This window comes from Diabrotica virgifera, chromosome 4, assembly GCF_917563875.1.
Source record: "Diabrotica virgifera virgifera chromosome 4, PGI_DIABVI_V3a".
NCBI lineage: Eukaryota > Metazoa > Arthropoda > Insecta > Coleoptera > Chrysomelidae > Diabrotica > Diabrotica virgifera.
In genome coordinates this window covers 232,679,274-232,703,698 of record NC_065446.1, presented here as the reverse complement: position 1 = coordinate 232,703,698, position 24,425 = coordinate 232,679,274, and the positions used below count along the sequence as shown (strand labels likewise).

General features: G+C 33.7%; 1 protein-coding gene across 1 annotated transcript in view; it reads left to right on the top strand.

Moving 5' to 3' along the window:
• The first annotated feature begins 5,254 nt into the window (after positions 1–5,254).
• The window catches only part of LOC114327526 (dystrophin-like), a 41,727-nt gene continuing 22,556 nt past the window's right edge, over positions 5,255–24,425 (top strand). The window contains exons 1-5 of the mRNA XM_028276194.2: positions 5,255–5,577; positions 11,271–11,407; positions 14,288–14,495; positions 18,437–18,680; positions 22,793–22,904. Of these exons, the coding sequence (XP_028131995.2) occupies positions 5,519–5,577; positions 11,271–11,407; positions 14,288–14,495; positions 18,437–18,680; positions 22,793–22,904 (760 nt within the window). The 5' untranslated portion in view covers positions 5,255–5,518. The remainder of the gene's footprint in view (positions 5,578–11,270; positions 11,408–14,287; positions 14,496–18,436; positions 18,681–22,792; positions 22,905–24,425) is intronic.

Here is a 24,425-nt window from a genome sequence, read left to right as displayed (position 1 = left end):
ACATATGTAAATTAAAAAACAGAAAAGCTCCAGGACCCGATGGGATACCAAATGAACTCATAAAATACGGAGGAGAAACGTTAATCGAAAACGTAGAGATTATCTTTCAAGAAATACATAATATGTAGCCAGCATGTACCAGACCAGTGGTGGACGAGTAAAACAATACCAATACACAAGAGAGGAAACAGCAAAGACTCTACCAACAACCGTACCATCACCTTGTTGAGCACAACTCTTAAACTTTTAACAAAAATACTTGCTAATAAAATAAATGAAGAATACACAATTAGTGAGGAACAACAAGGTTTTCGGAAAAATAAGTCCACAATAGACTCCATATTCATAGCCAGACAAATTGCTGAGAAAGCACTAGAATATAATAAACCTGCATTTATGTGCTTCATCGATCTGACTAAAGCTTTCGATTGTGTAAGACTAGAAGATGTGCTAAGATCGCTAAAGGAGAAAAATCAGCCCAACAAGATGATAAGGATAATTATATTAAAGACAATAATACGAAGGACAAAACCAGAATAAAAGTCGAGAATGAACTAACATCGGAAGTAGAAATTAATCAACTCGGGAATCAAACAAGGGGATAGCTTGAGCCCATTGTTTTTTAATTTAGTAATGGACAGACAAAATCATAGAAAACATTAAAAGTACAGTAAAAGGATATAAGAATGAGGCTGGAAGGGAAAGTACGCATATACAAATCATGTGTAAGACCAATCATGACGTACGAGATAGAAACAAGATGTGACACAGCAGAAACCAAACGATACTGAGAACATCAGAAATGAGAACGTTGATGTCAATAACTGGGAAAACACTGAGAGACAGAATACCGAACGACAGAATAAGAGACCTTTGTAACATACAAGAAATAGTACGGTGGGAAAACTTAACTTCCGATAATCTAGAATAAGTTTTTTATTATTATTATTTAGCTTAATGTCTCGACAACTAATAATGGCCATTGACGTGGTAGGTAGGTATCTACCTACCTACAGTGATTTCGCAATCAGATAGATGGTGTAATGTGTAGTGTATGTGTTCAGTAAATGTCTTGTTAATACCTAGACAAATACTAGACGTAAGAGCTTTAACATCACCCAATATCGGAACAGACCACAAAATAGTGCTTGGAAAATTTTTGCTCAATATACCACAAAACAAGAAAAACCACCCAAGTACTTAGAACAACTAAACATAGAGTCTCTAGATGATCAAAACACAAAATGGCTGAATAAAAGACGTTTAGGACAAAGATTTGAGATAAACCCAGTACAGGTGAAGGAGTAAATGAGACGTGGGCAAAAATAGAATATAATATAGTACAAGCCACAAAAAAACGCACAGGAGCCAAAAAAAAATGACCTGATTGCAACAAAAATATCAATGCCCTCGTTTAATACTGAAATAAGAGATCTAGCATACGAGAAGAGGAAAGCATACCTACAATACTGCTGTAACAAAACACCAAACAATTACCAACAATACAGAGATACAAGAAATTACATCAATTCTAAGATAAGGAATATAAAAAGAGAATATCGGACACCCTTTGCCAAAGAAATGGAACACCATTTGTATGGGGTGCAAAGAAAAGTTTGGAAAATACTAAAAAGTAGGAAAAAACCCATTAACGATTATAAAAGTTTAAATGAAATAGAAGCAAAAAAAATGGACCGCATATATAGAAGAACTATATAAGGAAGATACTATAACACCTGAAGAAGAGGAATTAAACAGGAAATGAACATGTATCCAACCGTTGATTGAGGTACCTCAATCAACGATCCAACATAGACACAGAACTAGAAATTACAAAAGAAGAAATAAGGAATAACATATGTAAATTAAAAAACAGAAAAGCTCCAGGACCCGATGGGATACCAAATGAACTCATAAAATACGGAGGAGAAACGTTAATCGAAAACGTAGAGATTATCTTTCAAGAAATACATAATATGTAGCCAGCATGTACCAGACCAGTGGTGGACGAGTAAAACAATACCAATACACAAGAGAGGAAACAGCAAAGACTCTACCAACAACCGTACCATCACCTTGTTGAGCACAACTCTTAAACTTTTAACAAAAATACTTGCTAATAAAATAAATGAAGAATACACAATTAGTGAGGAACAACAAGGTTTTCGGAAAAATAAGTCCACAATAGACTCCATATTCATAGCCAGACAAATTGCTGAGAAAGCACTAGAATATAATAAACCTGCATTTATGTGCTTCATCGATCTGACTAAAGCTTTCGATTGTGTAAGACTAGAAGATGTGCTAAGATCGCTAAAGGAGAAAAATCAGCCCAACAAGATGATAAGGATAATTATATTAAAGACAATAATACGAAGGACAAAACCAGAATAAAAGTCGAGAATGAACTAACATCGGAAGTAGAAATTAATCAACTCGGGAATCAAACAAGGGGATAGCTTGAGCCCATTGTTTTTTAATTTAGTAATGGACAGACAAAATCATAGAAAACATTAAAAGTACAGTAAAAGGATATAAGAATGAGGCTGGAAGGGAAAGTACGCATATACAAATCATGTGTAAGACCAATCATGACGTACGAGATAGAAACAAGATGTGACACAGCAGAAACCAAACGATACTGAGAACATCAGAAATGAGAACGTTGATGTCAATAACTGGGAAAACACTGAGAGACAGAATACCGAACGACAGAATAAGAGACCTTTGTAACATACAAGAAATAGTACGGTGGGAAAACTTAACTTCCGATAATCTAGAATAAGTTTTTTATTATTATTATTTAGCTTAATGTCTCGACAACTAATAATGGCCATTGACGTGGTAGGTAGGTATCTACCTACCTACAGTGATTTCGCAATCAGATAGATGGTGTAATGTGTAGTGTATGTGTTCAGTAAATGTCTTGTTAATACCTAGACAAATACTAGACGTAAGAGCTTTAACATCACCCAATATCGGAACAGACCACAAAATAGTGCTTGGAAAATTTTTGCTCAATATACCACAAAACAAGAAAAACCACCCAAGTACTTAGAACAACTAAACATAGAGTCTCTAGATGATCAAAACACAAAATGGCTGAATAAAAGACGTTTAGGACAAAGATTTGAGATAAACCCAGTACAGGTGAAGGAGTAAATGAGACGTGGGCAAAAATAGAATATAATATAGTACAAGCCACAAAAAAACGCACAGGAGCCAAAAAAAAATGACCTGATTGCAACAAAAATATCAATGCCCTCGTTTAATACTGAAATAAGAGATCTAGCATACGAGAAGAGGAAAGCATACCTACAATACTGCTGTAACAAAACACCAAACAATTACCAACAATACAGAGATACAAGAAATTACATCAATTCTAAGATAAGGAATATAAAAAGAGAATATCGGACACCCTTTGCCAAAGAAATGGAACACCATTTGTATGGGGTGCAAAGAAAAGTTTGGAAAATACTAAAAAGTAGGAAAAAACCCATTAACGATTATAAAAGTTTAAATGAAATAGAAGCAAAAAAAATGGACCGCATATATAGAAGAACTATATAAGGAAGATACTATAACACCTGAAGAAGAGGAATTAAACAGGAAATGAACATGTATCCAACCGTTGATTGAGGTACCTCAATCAACGATCCAACATAGACACAGAACTAGAAATTACAAAAGAAGAAATAAGGAATAACATATGTAAATTAAAAAACAGAAAAGCTCCAGGACCCGATGGGATACCAAATGAACTCATAAAATACGGAGGAGAAACGTTAATCGAAAACGTAGAGATTATCTTTCAAGAAATACATAATATGTAGCCAGCATGTACCAGACCAGTGGTGGACGAGTAAAACAATACCAATACACAAGAGAGGAAACAGCAAAGACTCTACCAACAACCGTACCATCACCTTGTTGAGCACAACTCTTAAACTTTTAACAAAAATACTTGCTAATAAAATAAATGAAGAATACACAATTAGTGAGGAACAACAAGGTTTTCGGAAAAATAAGTCCACAATAGACTCCATATTCATAGCCAGACAAATTGCTGAGAAAGCACTAGAATATAATAAACCTGCATTTATGTGCTTCATCGATCTGACTAAAGCTTTCGATTGTGTAAGACTAGAAGATGTGCTAAGATCGCTAAAGGAGAAAAATCAGCCCAACAAGATGATAAGGATAATTATATTAAAGACAATAATACGAAGGACAAAACCAGAATAAAAGTCGAGAATGAACTAACATCGGAAGTAGAAATTAATCAACTCGGGAATCAAACAAGGGGATAGCTTGAGCCCATTGTTTTTTAATTTAGTAATGGACAGACAAAATCATAGAAAACATTAAAAGTACAGTAAAAGGATATAAGAATGAGGCTGGAAGGGAAAGTACGCATATACAAATCATGTGTAAGACCAATCATGACGTACGAGATAGAAACAAGATGTGACACAGCAGAAACCAAACGATACTGAGAACATCAGAAATGAGAACGTTGATGTCAATAACTGGGAAAACACTGAGAGACAGAATACCGAACGACAGAATAAGAGACCTTTGTAACATACAAGAAATAGTACGGTGGGAAAACTTAACTTCCGATAATCTAGAATAAGTTTTTTATTATTATTATTTAGCTTAATGTCTCGACAACTAATAATGGCCATTGACGTGGTAGGTAGGTATCTACCTACCTACAGTGATTTCGCAATCAGATAGATGGTGTAATGTGTAGTGTATGTGTTCAGTAAATGTCTTGTTAGTTAGTAAAGTCGACTTCATTGTTTTTACAAAGAGACGCTAATTGTATTCGAACGTCTGCGGTCCCTCCGGTGAGTTCCGATAATAGGTATATAAAAATTAATATTCATCCATATCCTAAAAAGTTACTACTATGCAACATGCTCCAATAAATTATTGATATTAAATATTACATAATGTTTTCACCAATTTCCAATTAATTTTAAGTTCTTATAGATTTTGCTTTGCTCTTTGCTCAATCTAGTTTATATTTTAAGCGGATTTGATTTAGAGTTTCTGACGACAGCTTGGAGGAGTACACACAACCGACACAACCTAATATTTGCTACCTAAATTTAGGCAACACACATTACCAACATTCCTTAACAACAAAAGGAAGGATGGCACCAGCAAATGATAAGATCGTTACTTAGCTAAACAAGGAAAGACAATCAATCTAAGGTGGAAGTGGTCGTTAGTTTAAATTTTTGTTTATCGCTTATCGGTAAACCGTTTTATGAGTCTGGGTGGTATCTTTACAGTTCAATTTTTTTTACATTTTTATTTTAAATTATTGTTGCGCAAGTAAAAAAAGTGTAAGTTTTATTGATGAAAGTGAACTTGCAAAGATAAATCTGTGAAAAAATTTAGGGTTCAGAAATTCCCTACCTGTTACTTGTTCTTGTTTACTACCTGTTGTGAAGTTTCGGTTACACCTGTTTCGCCGTGATTTTTTAAAAGTGAAGTGTTTAAAATGACTGCGTTGTCTTGGAAGAAAATAGAAGATGAAAACGGGTTTCCTTATTATTATAAGTAAGTTATTAACATATTTATTTGATATTTTAATTCATAAAATTAAAATTTATATAATATTGATTTAACCCTTTATTTTTAATAGTAAATGAAATCATGTCGTCATTTATTTATTAATGCAGATCTTTTTATTATTTAATCCTTGTTTTTTATTGCATTAACATTTTTTTATTATGGTAAAATATAGTAAAATAAAAATTGAAAATTAAACTTGATATTTTTGGTACTGTATAAGCGTTCTACCATCCGTAAATATAATTATTATAACATTTAGCAGGATAGTGAAATCTTATAAATTTGATTATGAGATTAGTACCATTCCATGCGCTTTATACACTATTTTTTTCATACAGTGCGGTGGAATAAGTGTTGCCCCCCCTGGTAACTTGTTTATTTTAAGAATATAAGCAAAACGCTCGGACAGGTCGATTTTTAAACTAACCATAGTATATTATAGCATCAACGTTTCGAACTTTACGCGATCCCTCTTCAGGTGACAGCCATAACTTTGATTTTTTTAAATGGGAAAGTACATTATGTGACACCTTATTTAAAAGCTGTTAAAATACTGAGTTCAAAAATGTATAATACTTTAATCCTGTTTGAGAACGTAGGCGCAAAATTTCGGTCGAATTCTTTCTAAACGCAATCATTTTTTTCGAATCCTGAAAAAACTAATAAATATTTTTGAAAAATTTAAACGCAGAATGAAATATTGTTGTAGAATGCAGAATGTTTATTTTAATAAGTCACAGTGGTGGAAAAAAGAGAAAATTTAGTGTGATTTTTAATTTCAAATATATCATTCAAAAGAAACTTTTTGTTTATTCTAAGGGACTGTTAGCCCTCGGTAATAATCTAATCTTTCATTCTGCGTTTAAATTTTTCAAAAATACTTATTAGTTTTCTCAGAATTCGAAAAAAATAAATGCGTTTAAAAAGAGTTCGACCGAAATTTTGGGCCTGCGATCTCAAAAAGGATTAAAGTATTATACATTTTTGAAATCACTATTTTAAAAGCTGTTAAATGAGGTGTCACATGATGTACTTTACCATTTAAAAAAATCAAAGTTATGCCTGTCACCTGAAGAGGGATCGCGTAAAGTTTGAAACGTTGATGCTATGATATACTATGATTAGTTTAAAAATCGACCTGTCCGAGCGTTTTGCTTATATTCTTAAAATAAACAAGTTAACAGGGGGGGGGACACTTATTCCACTGCACTGTATGACTAATTTTTTTTAAATGCTGTTTTAATTTAGTTTAATTGCCTCGACAACTAAGGCCATTGGCATGGTACAGTTGATTTCGCAAACATATGTAATGTGCAGTGTGTGCTTTGAGTAAATGTCTTATTACTTAGTAAAGTCGACTTCATTGTCTATACAAAGAGTCAAAGAGATGCTAATTATATCCGAACGTCTGCGGTCCCTCCGGTGAGTTTTCCGATCCCACAAGGATAGAAATTATTTTGTTCATTAATTTTTAATAAAGAAAAATATCGTACCCGGCTGGAATTCGAACTCACAACCCTTGGATCCAAAGGTAGGCTCTCTTACCACTGAGCCAGAAAGGGGATTATGACTAATTTAGAAAGAATTAAATAGATAATAAATATAGACTTAAATATATTAAATTAATATACAAACATCTGTAACTGAGTTGTACCTAGATACATAGATACACATGTAATCCACTGGCGAAGCGTTCATGTAACCACTGTTACCATTGGTAACAGTTAAAAATCTTGCAAATAAATATTTTATGACGATGACTTGGATATAATTCCATTTACCAATAATTTTACCAATAGAAATATATTATTATATTATGTGTTAATAGTACCTAATTCAGTAAATAGCCAACTAACTACTCGTAGACACACGAAAATATTGGCGAGTTTATGTGACTCAGTTGCACTTTATTATACTCTGTTACCAGTTTCATTTGTGGTTACAATGGTTATATCCTCGCTGTCGCTCGGGACCGGCTAGTGTCTGAAAATTTTGAAGGAGCGACGGCGTAAGCACGCTGTGTATATCAGTAGGTCTGTTACCAGATTTAAATTTGGTTACAGTACCTATAAAAAGTGTGTGTGCAGTTAACCATGGATGAGTGTCGCTGCGTAATCGATCAACTACTTGAAAAGTAATTATCCTTGTACCTATAATTTTGAAGAAAAAAATGAGATTATTGAAAATGAAAGACCTATTTTAAACAATTTAAAAAAGGAATCAAAAAAGTAGTTCGATATTTTAAATTTAGTTGGTACAGTGAAAATCCTTGGTTATGTGGTTGCAAGAAAAATAGACTGTATTGTTGGCAGATACATGTAAAGAGGATAGATTTGGCTAGGGATATGCCACTCAATGCATCGGGGTGTAACGTCGACATTGGATTGAGTGGTCTAGCCATCTTTGTCAGTCACATGTGCGAGCTCGCTTGGTTAAAAGAGATAGATAGACCACTGATCGACTGTTTCCATGCTGTTTCCGTGTTACGCTTTTTTGGTGACTATGCCAAGTCTAGGCTTAATATGTCAATGATTGTTGGCCATGTCTTCTGGTTTCTACAGAAAAATGGGTGCACGACGTTCACAATTTAAATAGTTTTAGAGTTTTAAAAAGGAGACATGAAATTTCTCCGTTACCTACATGTAAGATGTATACCCAATTTGATTCAGTTTAGCAAAACAAGAATCGAAAGTTCTCTTAACCAAGCTTTCAAAGCAAATATTGCTAAACATAATGAGTTTGTTAAAAAAATAGCTAGGTGTATCCTTAGCACACTTATAATAGATACCGTATGTTTTTTGGCCAAACAAGAATTAGCGTTTCGTAGTCATTTTGAGGGCGACGACTCTGACAATCGAGGCAATTACAGGGAATTGTTAACATTAATTGCCAAAAAAGATCAAAAATTTTGCCAACATTTAGAAACATCAACTGTTTTTTCGAGAGTTTCAAGTGATAAGTATACAAAATGATATTATTGAAGCTATATATACATTTAGCCATATCTTCATTTTTTTTAAATAAGGTTTTTTGCATCTGGTTTTGGTAACACTTTAGAAAAAGTCACATGTCGCCCCTGATGTAATCTTTATCAAATTGAGAGTTGTATGACTGTATGGCAAGGGCGGATCCAGGACCGATTTTCGGGAGGGGCCATGAACTTTTTTTTGGGTTGGAGGGGGTACCGGGGGCAGGGGCTAATTTTTAAAAATTTAGGGTCACAATGGTGAGTTTTAAGGCTCTTTTCACACACTTTTAATTGCCATAAAGTCATTCAAAACTTATCGTTAAGTAAGTATTATAAAAGTCAGTGCCTATTCCTACACATTTCTTCAGATCTAAATGCAGTTCTTTTAACAAGTTTAATACTATTTTTTCCAATGCTTCTCCTGTCAGGCCTTGTTCTTCCCCTCTTTCTTGATTTTCACTAATTATTTTTATGTTCTCATAAGCGTCAATGAACTTGACCAATGACCAATCTTCACGAATGTTGTTATTTTGTATGTATCTCAAATTTAGAGAAAGCTGTTTCACGTGAGATACGTCGGTCGTTTCGTGAAATATGACAGAGTAATAATTTGCACTTTGAACCTGATTCAATATTTGTTGAATTATTTCTTCACTACAACATGTTATTAATCGATTTTGATTGGTGCTACTAATGTATGTTGCTCGGGAAGATGCTGTGGACAAGAGTCTTATCTCCTGATGCGATTTTAAACCTTCACAATTCCCTCATTGCTAGATCCAGCATCTGTATCCAGAAGCAGAAGGCCATCTACACGATGGCCTCTTAGCGGAATATTTTGTCGACCTAAGAACACTGTAGACTCTACTATTGGTCGTAGTCTTTCTCTATTTTCTTGTATCTGTTTAGACTTCTGAGAGTATATCTGGTTAATGACTGCCTTTTGCGAGATGCGATAACTTTGTAGAAAATCTAGCTCAACCTGAAGGCACTCATCGTGGTTCTGATTGATGTTTTTTCATGGGATTGTATCGCTCCGTCGTTGCCCATTACTTTGACGAAAGCTGTTAAACGTTTTGTGACAAGGCTTTGGACTGTCATCTCCTTTATTATGACCATAATGAGAAAGTACCAATCAACTTCTGTGTTCTAAGTGCTGGTGACCCAAGTAACGCTTCATTTCTTTTTCATTCTTTGTGTGTACAGAGTATAGAAATTGATACGAATTTGATGGCTACCAATCTACTAAGATTGTTCTAACCATTGGCACTTTGTAAAGTTATCAACATTTTGATTTACACAACATCCTATGTCATTCTTGAAGCTTACTGCTTTAAAAATAAATCAATGGGAAAATGCCCAGTAGCTGGCTGTATACCATAATTAAAAAATCATATAGAAGTAAAAACTTCGTTTGTACAATGGTATAAAAAAGTTTATTAAAAACTATTAAAAGTCATCCAAAAGGATTTGCAAAAGGTTTTCGATCTAGATCAGATCATCTTCAGTGCATTCTGCTTAGTACATGGAACTAGCAACCTTATGAAATAGGTAACATAGAGAAATATGGTTTACATGATAACTATATAATATTTATAGCGACTCCAAAACTCGAAAGGAGTTTTTATCGAGCAGGGAACCATGTTGCTCTTTGAGCACTCCTAACACATTTAATCTTTTAACATCGACTTGGAGTCGCTATAAATATTATATAGTTATCATGTAAACCATATTTCTCGATGTTACCTATTTCATAAGGTTGCTAGTTCCATGTACTAAGCAGAACGCACTGAAGATGATCTGATCTAGATCGAAAACGTTTTGCAAATCCTTTTGGATGACTTTTAATAGTTTTTATTAAACTTTTTTATACCATTGTACAAAACGAAGTTTTTACTTCTGTATGATTACTTACTGCTTTTGTTCAATTCTAGTTCAGAAGATATATTTATCCCCTGTTTTGTACATATATATGTTTTTGAAACTGAAAACATTTAAACTGCAAATATGTAAATTTATATTATTTTTATTCTCGGAGGGGGCCATGGCCCCCATGGCCCCCTCCCTGGATTCGCCCTTGCTGCATGGACAAGCAAAGTAGGTACAATGGAAGAATATATTATTTAATTAATATTTTTGGTATTGAAGGAAACATTAAGAGTATCATATTATAATCAATGGGTTCAAAAATAACAAAAGAGGGGAAAAATAAAAAAGCTGCAGAGATGATAATGAAATGAAGAGGAAGAACTACAAAAAGGATGTATACTCTTATCAAAAGGATATGGGAAGCGAAAAATATGCCCAAAGATTCAACCAAAGTTTTATTATGCCTCATATGCCAAAAGGGGGAAAACAAGAACACAATTATGAAATGTTATAAAAAGATTAGACAAGTCAAAATACATGATACTGGGAAATATAGAGCAAAAAAAAGAGGGCTACTTTACTTTCATGTCTAATGAATCAGTGAAATATAATTTCGAAAGAGTGGTCCATTTTACATACCTACCTGAGGGTTATTATAGAAGAGAAAGGTCAGGACATAAAATATTCACATTCAACAATCCTGAATTCATGACAGGTTCTAGATTAATAGAAGCTAAATGTTCTTTAAAGAAATAATCTTTTTATTTTTAACACAGATATTTTTATTATTTCTGATATTTTTATATTTTTTAATTTCTAAAATGTGGCTTTAACTTTTCAGCAAGTCTTCTGGTGCTAAGCAATGGGACCACCCTAAATTTAGTGAAATTGGACAAAGACTTGATGACTGCAATTATGTTAAATATTCAATCTATAGAGTTGCTCTAAAATTTAGAGTTTTACAGAATGCTTTGTATAGTAAGATACGTTTTTTCCTTTATGTTAAATTTTATATGATTAATTTTTAGTTATTTATTATTTTGTTTATTTTTATAGTGACATTACATTCATTATTATGTGAATGTATCTTAATTTTTGACATCCAATATAATATTCTGTTCAATAAGATTTGCAGTTCGATAAGAAAACACAATTTCATGGTTTGAAAATAGATTTAATGTCCGACTGGTATATTATTTGACAAATAATGACATTATTTCGAAGTCAGTTAAATATGATATAATGCCCTAGGGCGTTATTTTGAAAAATAATGCCCTTGGGCGTTAAATTTAAATAACTAGTTAAATACTGTTAAGTTGACAAATAAAAACCTAAGTAAAACTATGGTTACCACAATTACGTTACAACTATTGCTGCTAATAGCCCGATCAAAGAACAATCTGACCTCAAAAAAAATAAAGGAAGGATGAAAATTTGGGAATAGGTAGTTGAAATTGTCTATTATTATATAAGAAAAAGTTTACAATTTTATATCCCCTCCATTTTACAAAAATGGAGGGGAATACTCCCCTCGCGAAGATGAAAAAAATACATTCAAAATAAAACCGGAATTGGATAAAATGACTAATTCTTAACAACTTTTCTTCTATAGAGTTTTTTCACTAAGTCAATACTTTTCGAGTTATTTGCGAGTGAATATGTTCATGTTTAACAAAATAAAACATGTTTTTGGACGGTTTTTCGGAGATAACTCAAAAAGTAAGTACTTTAGCGAAAAAAATATTCTTATCAAAAATATAGCCCATAAAAAATTGAAAAAAATGGTGTATACATGAGGTATGTGGACCCAGTAGAAGCAGAGTTGCAGCTAATGAAGAGTAGGCTCTTCTTCGTCAAATTCCAAATCGAATATTTCAATGTGAAATAACCCAAAAACGGAGCAATTTTAAGGGAAAATTCATTTTAACTTTTTAAAGTGTTAAAAAAAAGCTTATTTTTGTTTTTTAAAAAAACTTGTAATATTAAAAGTAAGTGAATTACGCTCAAAATATTGTTGGTCCCTTTTATTTTTTTGGAAAAAATCGCAAAAATCACCCCCTAATTAGCATCACATATACATTTTAACATTACCACTTCACAAGTTAATTTGTCTATGTATTATTTATATGATCTGTAAGTTTCATCGGTTCAAAGTGCTTCGTTTTGAAAAAGCTGTAGTTAAAATGGCCTGAACGAGTAACTAATCACGAGTTTAGGCAAATTTTGAACAGCCATAGCATAACCAATTTTTGTCTAACAAGAAAACAAAAAATCAAAAATATTCAGAAAAGCAAAACATACATTTTATTACTCTTTGAAATTTTTGGTATTCCTAATTGTTTTCAAGATATTCCATAAGAAATTCCATAAATAATTACGATTTTTTTCAAAATAAAATAAAATGTTTTATTTTAAACCCAATTTTTTTCAAAACTGAGCACTTTGAACCAATGAAACTTATAGATAATATAAACAATACATAAGTAAAGTAACTTGTAAAGCGGTAACGATTAATTTTATTTGAGAAGCTAATTAAGGGGTGATTTTCGCCATTTTTTTACCAAAAAATAAAAGGGACCAACAATATTTTGAGCGTAACTCACTTACTTTTAAAGTTAGATGTTTTTTTTTTAAAACAAAAATAAACCTTTTTTTAAACAAGTTGTAATGAATTATCCCGAAAAGTGCTCCGTTTTTTGGTTATTTCACATTGAAATATTCGATTTGGAATTTGACGAAGAAGAACCTACATTTCTTTAGCTGCAACTCTGCTTCTACTGGGTCTGCAGACCTCACGCATACATCATTTTTGTCAATTTTTTATAAGCTATATTTTTACTAATATTTTTTTCGCTAAAATACTTACTTACTTTTTGAGTTATCTCCGAAAAACCGTCCAAAAACTTTTTTTTTGTTTAAAAATATACACATTCACTCGCAAATAACTCGAAAAGAACAAAAGTTACTTAGAATTAGTGATTTTATCCAATTCCCGACTTATTTTGAACTTATATTTTTTCACCCCGTATTTTCAAATTTTATTAGGGTATTATAGATAATAACGCTTTCGGTCAACGTATATACCTCAAGCGTTATTATCCTTATAATACCCTTGGTACCTTAATAACTATTATTATTCAGTATATTCTTCACACATGTTCCAATGAGATTACAATTTATAAATTGCATCCTTGAAGATAGAATCTGGAATGGCTGCAATATATTATGCCTCCACAGCTTATGACCTCATCATTTGATGAAAAGCTCTTTTCATGCATGAATTTTTGTAGGTATTGAAACAAATGGAAGTCGCTAGGGGCCTAATCTGGCGACTGCGATGAATGCTCCAACCAGGACCACATTTAGGCCAATTGACGCCCTAGGCAATTCTCTAGTAGCCGCCCTTTTAACATGTACCATTTTTTGTACAATATTTTTGCCGCCCTCTCATAATTTACCACCCTAGGCAACTGCCTATATTGCCTAATGGATAAAGCGGCCATGGCTCCAACAATTTAAACTGTAATTCATGGATTTTAGCCATTGTCAAAATGCTCATAATGGTGCATTGTCCTGATGAGAAATGATTTTTTCTTCTGCAAACCAGTTCTTTTTTCACGAATTTTTTTTCTTCAGCTGGCCAAAAAAGTTACAATAATATTCAGAATTTTGTGTTTTATTAGTTTGAAATGAACCTTCACTTACGTTCATATGAAGAGTGTACCAACATATCAAAAAAATTATGCTAGTAGCAATGCCCTATCTTATCAAACAGCAAAACTTATCGAACAGCCTGTTACTTAATTTTAAAATAATGTTTTATACACATATAGGTATAGTGTCAATGATAATTTTTAGTGGATGATGTTCCTCTATCCATAATAGCAGGAGTTTTTGAACGACACAGATTGGGAGCCAATGAAAGTTCTCTTTGTCTGGAAAGTTGCGAGTTGGAAGCTGTTCTATCGGACATTTATTTTGCTTCTAACAAAAAAAATCATACCAACATTGACGTAGATTTTGCTACAGAATTGATGCTTAACTTTTTATATAATGTATATGATAGGTAAGTTGTATTTTCTTGTATCTATTAAACTATAAGGCAGGCCGCACATCAAAGAAACATGAAACGTAAATTACGTTTCATGGAAATAAACCACTGCTAAACAAATATACGTCCGGCCATTTATGAGACTCTCCGAAAATAAAAATGTGTCATGAGCATGAATCACACTCATTTCATTGGTAGGCGGACTTTGAGATTTGTTTAGCAGTGTTTTAGTTTCATGAAACATGTTTTTCGTTTCATGTTTCTTTGGTGTGCGGCTTGGCTTAGGGGCTAGGATTCTTTTTGAAGACAAATTAAATCCGAGTGCTTATATGGTTCTTTTTACAGCTTGTTTTTAGTGTCCCTCTTTTACAATAATAAATAAAATCAAGAAAAGTAAAAAAAAATCAATAATAAAACAAGTGAAGAAGAAAAGAGGGTACAAAATGGGCAATAGAGAGATAAAAATACTCTGTTACGCTGATGACACCGTGTTTGTAGCAGAGGGCGAAGACGACCTACAAAGATTATTGCACGAGTTCAACATTAACGCAAAAGAAATTAATATGAAAATATCAGCCCAAAAAACAAAAAACTTACTAATTGCCAAAGAACCAATAAGATGCAAATTGGAGTTAGACAATCAAATTATACAACAAGTAATAACTTTCAAATATCTGGGAATTAATCTATCAGCCGACAACAATACCGAAGAAGAGGTAAAAGACCAAATAATTAAAGCCAGTAGAACGGCCGGATGCCTAAACGACACAATTTGGAAAAACAAACACCTAAGAGTGGAAACAAAGGCCCGAATATATAAGTCAGTTATTAGGCCAGTTATGACTTACACGGCCGAAACAAGACCAGATACAAGCAAAACACGAAGACATCTGGAAACCCACAAAATGAAGATCTTAAGAAGGATTGCTGGAAAAAGACTACAGGATAGGGTAAGCAGTGAGGAAATAAGACGCATATGTGGGGTAGACAATATAAATACCTGGGTAAAGAACAAAAAATAAGAGTGGAATGAGCACATAAGCAGGATGTCTGAATCAAGGATAGTAAGAATAACCAGGGAGAAGTCACCGTTAGGCAGGAAAAGTATAGGACGCCCAAGGAAAAGATGGAATGACAATTTAGGGGCAGAATGAAAGGCACCGTTGAAGAAAAACAGGCAGTACTGCCTATATAAAAGAAGAAGAAGAAAAGTTTTGACAGACAAGAAAATGTATGCCTCAATATTTCTCGATGTTCAGCAGGCTTTTGACAAAGTCCGTCACCACAGCTTGCTATATAAAAAATTAATATCTTTAGCATAGGCATATAATACCTAGACTGCATGCTGCAATCTAAAGCTGTGCGACAGATAAATGTGTTTGTATTTAGGGTAGACATCTCTTTCTAATCGGTGGGGTTTATCGAATGACGTTGGGTTTATCGACCAAGTGACTTTCCCACTGTCGCTGATTTGATAAACCCCGCCGATTAGAAATATGCCTACCCTAAATACAGACATTTTTCTCCGTCGCACTGGTCGCACAGTTTTAGATTGCAGCGCGTAGTCTAGGGAACGTTACTTTCTGTCCCGATTAAACCCCGGTTTTACTAATTTTGCATGACAAAATTCCTCTAACCGGGGTTTAATCGGGACAGAAAGTACCGGCCCTAGGTATTATATTATGTCTATGATCTGTCTAGCTATATACGTTAGATTAGGTACCTGCATACATCCATTATAAAGCTGAAGTTCAAAAAGTTTCTCAACTCTGGTGGAATCATAATAGGAACAACTATTGCTTATAATCCTCAAGGAAATGGTCAGGTAGAGAAGTTGAATTCTACTGTCTGGAAAGCTATACAACTGGCCGGTGAATCACATGAAGCACCTATTGAAACTTGTGAACAATGGAAATAAAATACCATCATGGCTAGCAGAATCAGGACATGTCTTCATCATCGTGGCTAGCGGAGGCAAATCCTGACTACTCTTTTGTTAAGCTGAAAGACGGACGCAAGACAACAGTGTCTACTCGTCCTCTGGCTTCAATTGGACGAGGTGAAGGAAAAATACTAGATGTACCAGGTCAAGAATGAGTTACGTTCGAGCCTCAATGATTCCTTCTCCAACTGTTATACAACCACGCCAAAGATGCAGCTCTGAGCAGACACTCATATTATATCTTCCCTTCCACCACATTCATTACTTCGTGAAGGTTCCTCAATATATTCTCAGCGAAGCTCATCGCCTCATTCAGGAGCTTCTAGGAGATCTAAGAGTTCATTATTTACCACGCTATTTAGAAGACTATAGTGTGGGAGAATAGTGCGATATTAACCTTTTTGGTGCTGCATTAACTGTAGATTTAGAAGAGGGGTCACCTGAGGGTCCGTTTCGAAAACTTATGACACTTCCGGGGACCGGATTTAATGCTACCTGTGTCTGGTTGTTCTGATTCGATTTCTTTGCAGATTTTTTTTAAAACTATCCCCTATATACAAATCAGAAGGGTGCTGGTCGAAATTTTTCGGGCAGAAATTGTTTAACAATTTTTTTGAACAAATTCAAATCATCGCCTTTTTTGCCCCCGAAAATATGTTTTTAGCATTTTTGGGTCATCTTAAATAAAAAAGATCATGTCATTTTCCCAAAACTTGACAGCTTTCTGGTTTTAAGCGATTTAAAATTTGACAAATAATGCGAAAATAAGCATTTTTGAAGCTTGAAAACTCATGTTTAAACTATTATTTTTGCGGTTTTCAAGTGCCTAAATTGAAGTTTAAACATTCAATTTCAAGATTCTGATGAGTAATCGGGGCTTATTTCAATTATTTAGACCGTTGTTTTTAATTGTTAATTATGCGCGATAATTCGCGCGAAATAAGCCCCGATTACTCATTAGAATCTTGAAATTGAATAAATAAACTTTAATTTAGATACTTGGCCACTGACATATGAGTTTTCAAGCCTATCGAAAATGTTTATTTTCGCATTTTTCAGATTTTAGTCCGTGATAATTCGAAAACTATCAACGTTTCAGAAATATGACAAGAGAAATTTTTTGTTTAAAATGGCCCAAAAAAGACAGAAAGGTAATTTTGAATTTGTTTAAAAAAATTGTTTCGCCCGGAACCCTTCTGATTTGTTTAAAAGGGACATATTTGAACAGGAATCCGCAAAAAAAAACGAATCAGAAAAATTTTATTTTGGACACAGTTAAGAATTTATATTGTGAATGTTAATGACCCTTTCTTTAAATCCAGTTATTGAAACCGAGAAATTAAAAAAAATAATCCTAGTACAAAATGGTAATTAACATGGTATCTTTTCTACCTTAGTTTCAATGCAAGCTGTTTGTTGCAAACTTATTAAATCTGAAAACTATTTCAATTAAATGCACAGCTGAAAAGTACTCCCACCTAAATCGACTTATATTAGAAAGGAAATGGATATAACAAATGCACGTGACAATTTTATATAGCAGTTTACTTATATTCAAAATTAATGATTATAATAAGTATGTATAACAATAAGGAGAAAACTCTACAAAATTAAATTATCAGTGAGCAAAATGACATTTTTTATTATGTACAACCTGCCTGAAGTTTTGAGTGAGTTTAGTGCAACTGATTCTTATTAGGGAGTTAAGATATCTGTTAAGTAAGATATCTGTTAGCTGAGATCTGTACCGATTTTTAATAAAGTTCATTCTTGATAAAGCGGTTTCGCACACATAAGTTGAGCCAAACGTAGTACACGATTTCATGGCCAAAACATTTTCAAAATTACCAAACACTATATTCTTAATTAAATCGCGGTCCGCACAAAACTAGCCCACGGTCCGGATGCGGACCGTGGTCCGCCAATTGGTGACACCTGATTTAGAATATTGTAGACAGCAATCTTTTCTTCTCAAAGTTTAACTTAAATAACTTGAACTAAGTTCATTTTTTAGACACAGGAAAGGTAAAATCCAAGTACTATCCATAAAACTGACATTGGCAATTCTTAGTAATTGTGAAGTTAAAGACATGTACAGATATATATTTCAACAATGTGCTGACCACAATAATTGCATCACTCGACAACGACTTCAGTCGTTTTTATCAAAAATAATTGAAGTCACTACATATTTACACGAAGATGCAAGTTATGGCACCAAACTTATTAATATTTCGCTAGAAAACTGTTTTATGAATGTAAGTATGCAAACTAACTAGCCCAGTAAATGAACGGGAAATTCGGCGATACCGTGTAATTTTCAGGGGCAACTCCGAATTGCATGAAAATTTGGATTTAGGTTCTACTTACCCTCCACTTCAAAGTTGAGATTGTGTCGTTGGTTGCTTTTACTTGGGGGGTGACAGTCACCCCTTCTCCGGGGTGAAAAAACATACGTTCAAGATAAGACCACAAATGGATAAATTAACTGATTTTAAGCAACTTTTGTTCTATAGAGTTTTTTACGTAAGTCAATACTTTTCGAGTTATTTGCCATTGACAATGTTGATTTTTCGACAAAAAAAACTACGTTTTTAGACGGTTTTTCGCAAATAACTCAAAAAGTAAATATTTTATCGAAAAAAATATCTTTAGCAAAAGTGTAGCTTATAAAAAACCCAAAAAAATGGTGTATCAGTAAAGTCTATCATCATCATCATTCTCTTTGCCTTATCCCTATGCGGGGTCGGCTTCCCTAATTGCATTTCTCCACACAATTCTATCTTGGGCCATATCAATGTTAATCCCCTTTACCAACATGTCCTGCCTTATCGTCTCCCCCCAGCTCTTCTTTGGTCTTCCTCTCCTACTCCTTCCAGGAATCTGCACTTCAGCTATTCTTCGTATTGGGTGGTTAACGTCTCGACGTTGAACATGACCAAACCATCTTAACCTATGCTCTCTCATTTTGGCATCAATTGGTGCCACACCTAGACTTCCCCTAATATACTCATTTCTAATTTTATCCTTCTTTGTCACTCCACTCATCCATCTAAGCATTCTCATTTCCGCCACATGCATTCGCTGTTCCTCTTTCTTTTTCACTGCCCAACATTCAGTTCCGTACATCATAGCTGGTCTTATGGCTGTTTTATAGAATTTTCCCTTCAGCTTCATTGGAATTTTTCTGTCACACAACACACCACTCGCTTCTTTCCACTTCATCCATCCAGCCCTAATTCTACTGCATGCATCTCCATCTATTTCTCCATTACTCTGTAATACCGATCCTAGGTACTTAAAACTATTGCTTTTTACAATCATTTCACCATCCAAAGATACCATTTTATTTGTAGTAGCTCCATCTTTAAATGAACATTCCAAATACTCTGTTTTTGTCCTACTAAGTTTTAAACCTTTTTCCTCCAGAGCTTGTCTCCACTGTTCCAGTTTTTGTTCTAAGTCTCTTTCACTATTTCCTACGTTCTAAGTCTCTTTCACTATTTCCTACTAACACGACATCATCAGCATACATTAAGCACCATGGAATGTTACCCTGTATTTTCGCTGTTATCTGGTCCAAAACTAATGAGAATAAATACGCACTAAGCACAGACCCTTGATGCAATCCTACTTTCACATGAAATTTATCAGTCTCTCCCACATCTGTCCTAACACTAGTCGTTACTCCCTCATACATATCCCTCACAATCTTTACATATTCACCAGGGACTCCTTTCTTATTGAGTGCCCACCACAGAATCTCTCGAGGAACTCTATCATATGCTTTCTCAAGATCAATGAATACCATATGAGCGTTTGTTTCTTTACTCCTGTATTTTTCCATCAACTGCCTTATAATGAAAATTGCATCTGTTGTTGATCTACCCTGCATAAAGCCAAATTGATTCTCGGATATTTCGGTTTCTTCACGTATCCGTCTATCAATTACTCTTTCCCATATTTTCATGGTGTGGCTAAGCAGTTTTATAGCCCTGTAGTTTGTACATTGTTGTATATCTCCCTTGTTTTTGTAAACAGGTACCAGTATACTGCTTCTCCATTCGTCTGGCATTTGTCCAACTTCCATAATTCTATTAAATAGACCTGCTAGCCACCTTGTTCCTGTCTCTCCCAATGCTCTCCATACTTCCCCAGGAATATCATCTGGTCCTACCGCTTTTCCTTTCTTTATTTTTTGAAGCGCTTGAGCCACTTCCTCGTTGGTTATTTTGGTGACCATTGCTGCTACTGTCTCCGTTGACTCTACAGGCTGTCTGTCAAATTCTTCATTTAATAAGCTGTCAAAGTACTTTCTCCATCTATTTTTGACATCCCTTTCGTGAACTAGTATTTTATTATTTTCATCTCGGATACATCTAATCTGATTAAAATCTTTTGCTTTCTTTGCTCTCTGTTTGGCTATTTTATATATCTTCGTTTCGCCTTCCCTGGTATCAAGTTGATCGTATAGGTTTGAATACGCTTCTGCTTTAGCTTTTGCTACTGCTACTTTCGCTTCCTTTTTGGCGACCATATAGTTTTGAAGATCTATGTCCGATCTGGTTTCTTGCCACTTTTTATATAATTTTCTCTTCTCTTTTATGTTTCCTTGTACTTCATTTGACCACCACCAAGTCTCCTTATCTTCAAACTTCTTTCCTGACGTTTTCCCAAGTATTTCAAGTTTTTCAAGTATTTCAAGTTTTTCCCCAGTAAAGTCTATCAATCAAATAAAAACAAAGTTGTAGCTCATGAAAAATACGTTCTTATTCGTCTAATTCCAAATCGAATATTTCAAGGTGAAATCACCGAAAAATTAAGCACTTTTCGGGAAAAACTCATTTAAACTTTTTGAGTGTTTATTTTTGAAAGGGTTATAATTGAGAAAGCTTGAATGGGTCACTAATCACGAGTGTATGCAAATTTTGAACAGCCATATCTTAACCAATTTTTGTCTTACAGAGAAACAAAATGAAACTAGCATATTTATAATAGCAAAACCTACATTTTTTTACTCTTTAAGATTTTTATTATCACTAATACTTGTTAAGTTATTTTGAAAAAATGAAATTTTTCAAAAATTTTTAGAAATTTTTTTTTAACTATAAAACCGAATGTTTTTAAAAATAAGCACTTTAAACCAATCAAACTTACAGATCATAAATATAAACAATACACATACAGTTAAAATAGATGGTAAAGCCAAACGAATAATTTCATTTAGGGTGCTAAATAGAGGGAGGATTTCACGATTTTTTTTACCAAAAAAAAGGGGCCAACTTTTTTTTCAGTGTAACTCGCTTATTATTGATGCTGCAAACTTTTGTAAAAAACAAATAATAAGCTTTTTTTCGATACTTTAAAAATGTTAATAAGGTTTTCCCGAAACACACTTCTTTCTTCGGTGATTTCGCGTTGAATTATTCGATTTGGAATTAGACGAATAAGAACGTATTTTTCATGAGCTACAACTTTGCTTCTGCTCAATTTGTAGACTTTACTGGTACACTATTTTTTTCGTTTTTTTATAGGCTACACTTTTGATAAAAATATTTATTTCGATAAAATATCTACTTTTTGAGTTATTTGGGAAAAACTGTCTGAAAACGTAGTTTTTTTGTCGAAAAATCAACATTTTAAATCGCGAATAACTCGAAAAGTATTGGCTTACGTCAAAAACTTTATAGAACAAAAGGTGCTTAAAATAAGTCAATTTATCAATTTCCGGCCTTATTTTAAACACGCTTTTTTCACCCCCCGAGAAGGGGTAAATGTCACCCCCCAAGTAAAAGCAACCGACGGCAGAAATTCAACTTTGAAGTGGAGGGTAAGTAGAACCTGAATCCAAATTTTCATGCAATTCGGAGTTGCCCCTGGAAATTACACTCCAAAACGGTCATTTATTGGGCTAAACATTACATATAAATACAGTGATAAGCGTGCTAATAACCGGCACGTTTTCTTGAGATAAAAAGAAATAAAACTAGTCGAGCTGGGAAATTTAGCGATAATAATCTATTAATTTACATCATATTTCTTGTTTCCCACCTTTAGACGTATCGGACGAGTTTGGCAAATACCACTGTCACAGTGACAGTTTTAGTTGACATACTCCTCTGATACGTGTAAAGCTGGGAAACAATCAATATAATGTAAATAAAAAGGTTACTATTATCGCTAAATTTCCCAGCTCGACTAGTTTCATTTCATTTTATCTCACAACTTAATACGTTTTCGATCTTTTGTGCTATTTTGCCAGTTATTAGCGCGATCATCACTCTATAGGTGAATAAACAAAACAAAAGGTTATTTCATACATTCAATACATCTATTTTTTTCCTTATAATAAAAAATCATGTAATTTCAGTCTCCAGGTTTTGTCGGTATCAACGAATCAATGTTCATTTCATGGGTCGACAACAATCCAAAAATTTTGTCATGGATGCCAGTTCTTCAGAGAATTAAAATAGCAGAACCAGGTGAGTAGCTATTTTATAGATTTACGAGTAGGTTATAGCAGGTTCACGCCTTTTGTTCGTTATAATTAGTCTGTTTTTTTCCTTGTCCATAATTATTTTTTATAAGTCTTCATATTTTTATCTCCTTAAGTACGGGATGCAATAAAACACCTAGAAAATAATAAATCTTCAGGAAGTGATGGTATACCCGTGGAACTTATTAAATGCGGAGGTGCTACGCTGACTAATCAAATAGGTATATAAAGTAATACTGAGAGCCTGTAATGAGGAACAAATCCCGGAAGAGTGGTGTATTGGAATTGTTTGCCCGCTACACAGAAAGGTTGATCAATTGGAACATAGAAACTATAGGGGAATAACTCTCCTTAATACAGCATACAAAATTTTTTCGAGTATCTTATATGATTTTAAATCGGCCTATGATAGTGTGCTAAGAAATAAATTGTATGAAGCCATGGATGAATTCCACATCCCCGATAAACTGATAAGATTGGTTAAGGCTACAATGCGTAAAGTTGCCCTAACAAAGCATTCATTCTCATTCATTATTTGATTCAGATTCATTCAGTCAACATGTAGGTTCACTATAGGGCGATTATTATCAAACTTTTGATAGAGTAAATACTCTATTCGTTAAATTGTATTAACACTCCCGGGCCTAGCGTTGAATAAAGCTGTATATTTGGGGATTGGTGTTTCGCTTACACTCAGAAGTTCAACCTTCTCCTGCAACGGTTTAAGGTTCATGTAGCTGAACCTTTTCACCCTCCACCTTCCTTGTTAACTCTATTTTTAACTCAACCAATCTCTGTTGTTCTACATTTTTAAAGGATATACATGTGGAAAGAAGGAATAACTTGATATATCGAGTTTCGCTTCATTTACAGGACAGCTATTTTTATATAAATTGTCTCTTTATCTCAAAATTTATAAAAAATATATAAAAAAAGAATGTGTTTGTTTTAATTTTTTTTAACACCAAACTAATTTTGTGCTTACCGCTTTCAAAAAAATAAAAAAAAAGTATAGGATTGCTCCGAATTCGAACTCAAGACCTCTCGATCTCTGGCCGAATGCTATACCAAATACGCTACGAGGACTGTGTCTATATCGGTTCGGACGTACCTAATGACAATTCACGATAACAAACAGTGAAGTATAATAAATATACAATAAAATGTTTTAATAATACACTTACTCCTGAGGAAGACAAATCCAAAGACACAAAAATTATAATAAATATATTTACTAAAAACACTAATATATTCTTTTCACACCTTTTCTTGCACTGATATATTTGTACATAACTTGAAAGATAGCAACTAAACGCCATACTGTCTGTGTGCGCATGCGCGCAGTATTATGAAATTTTACTCTCAATCGCGCCTAAAGAAGTATACCTTCAAAAACTATAGTTAGTACTTTTTGTACAGCTTGAATACCAGTTATTTACAGTGTTATGTCTAAGTGAAATTCTTTAAGATATCAGAGTTATGGTTTTCTGAACATACCAGCTTTTGC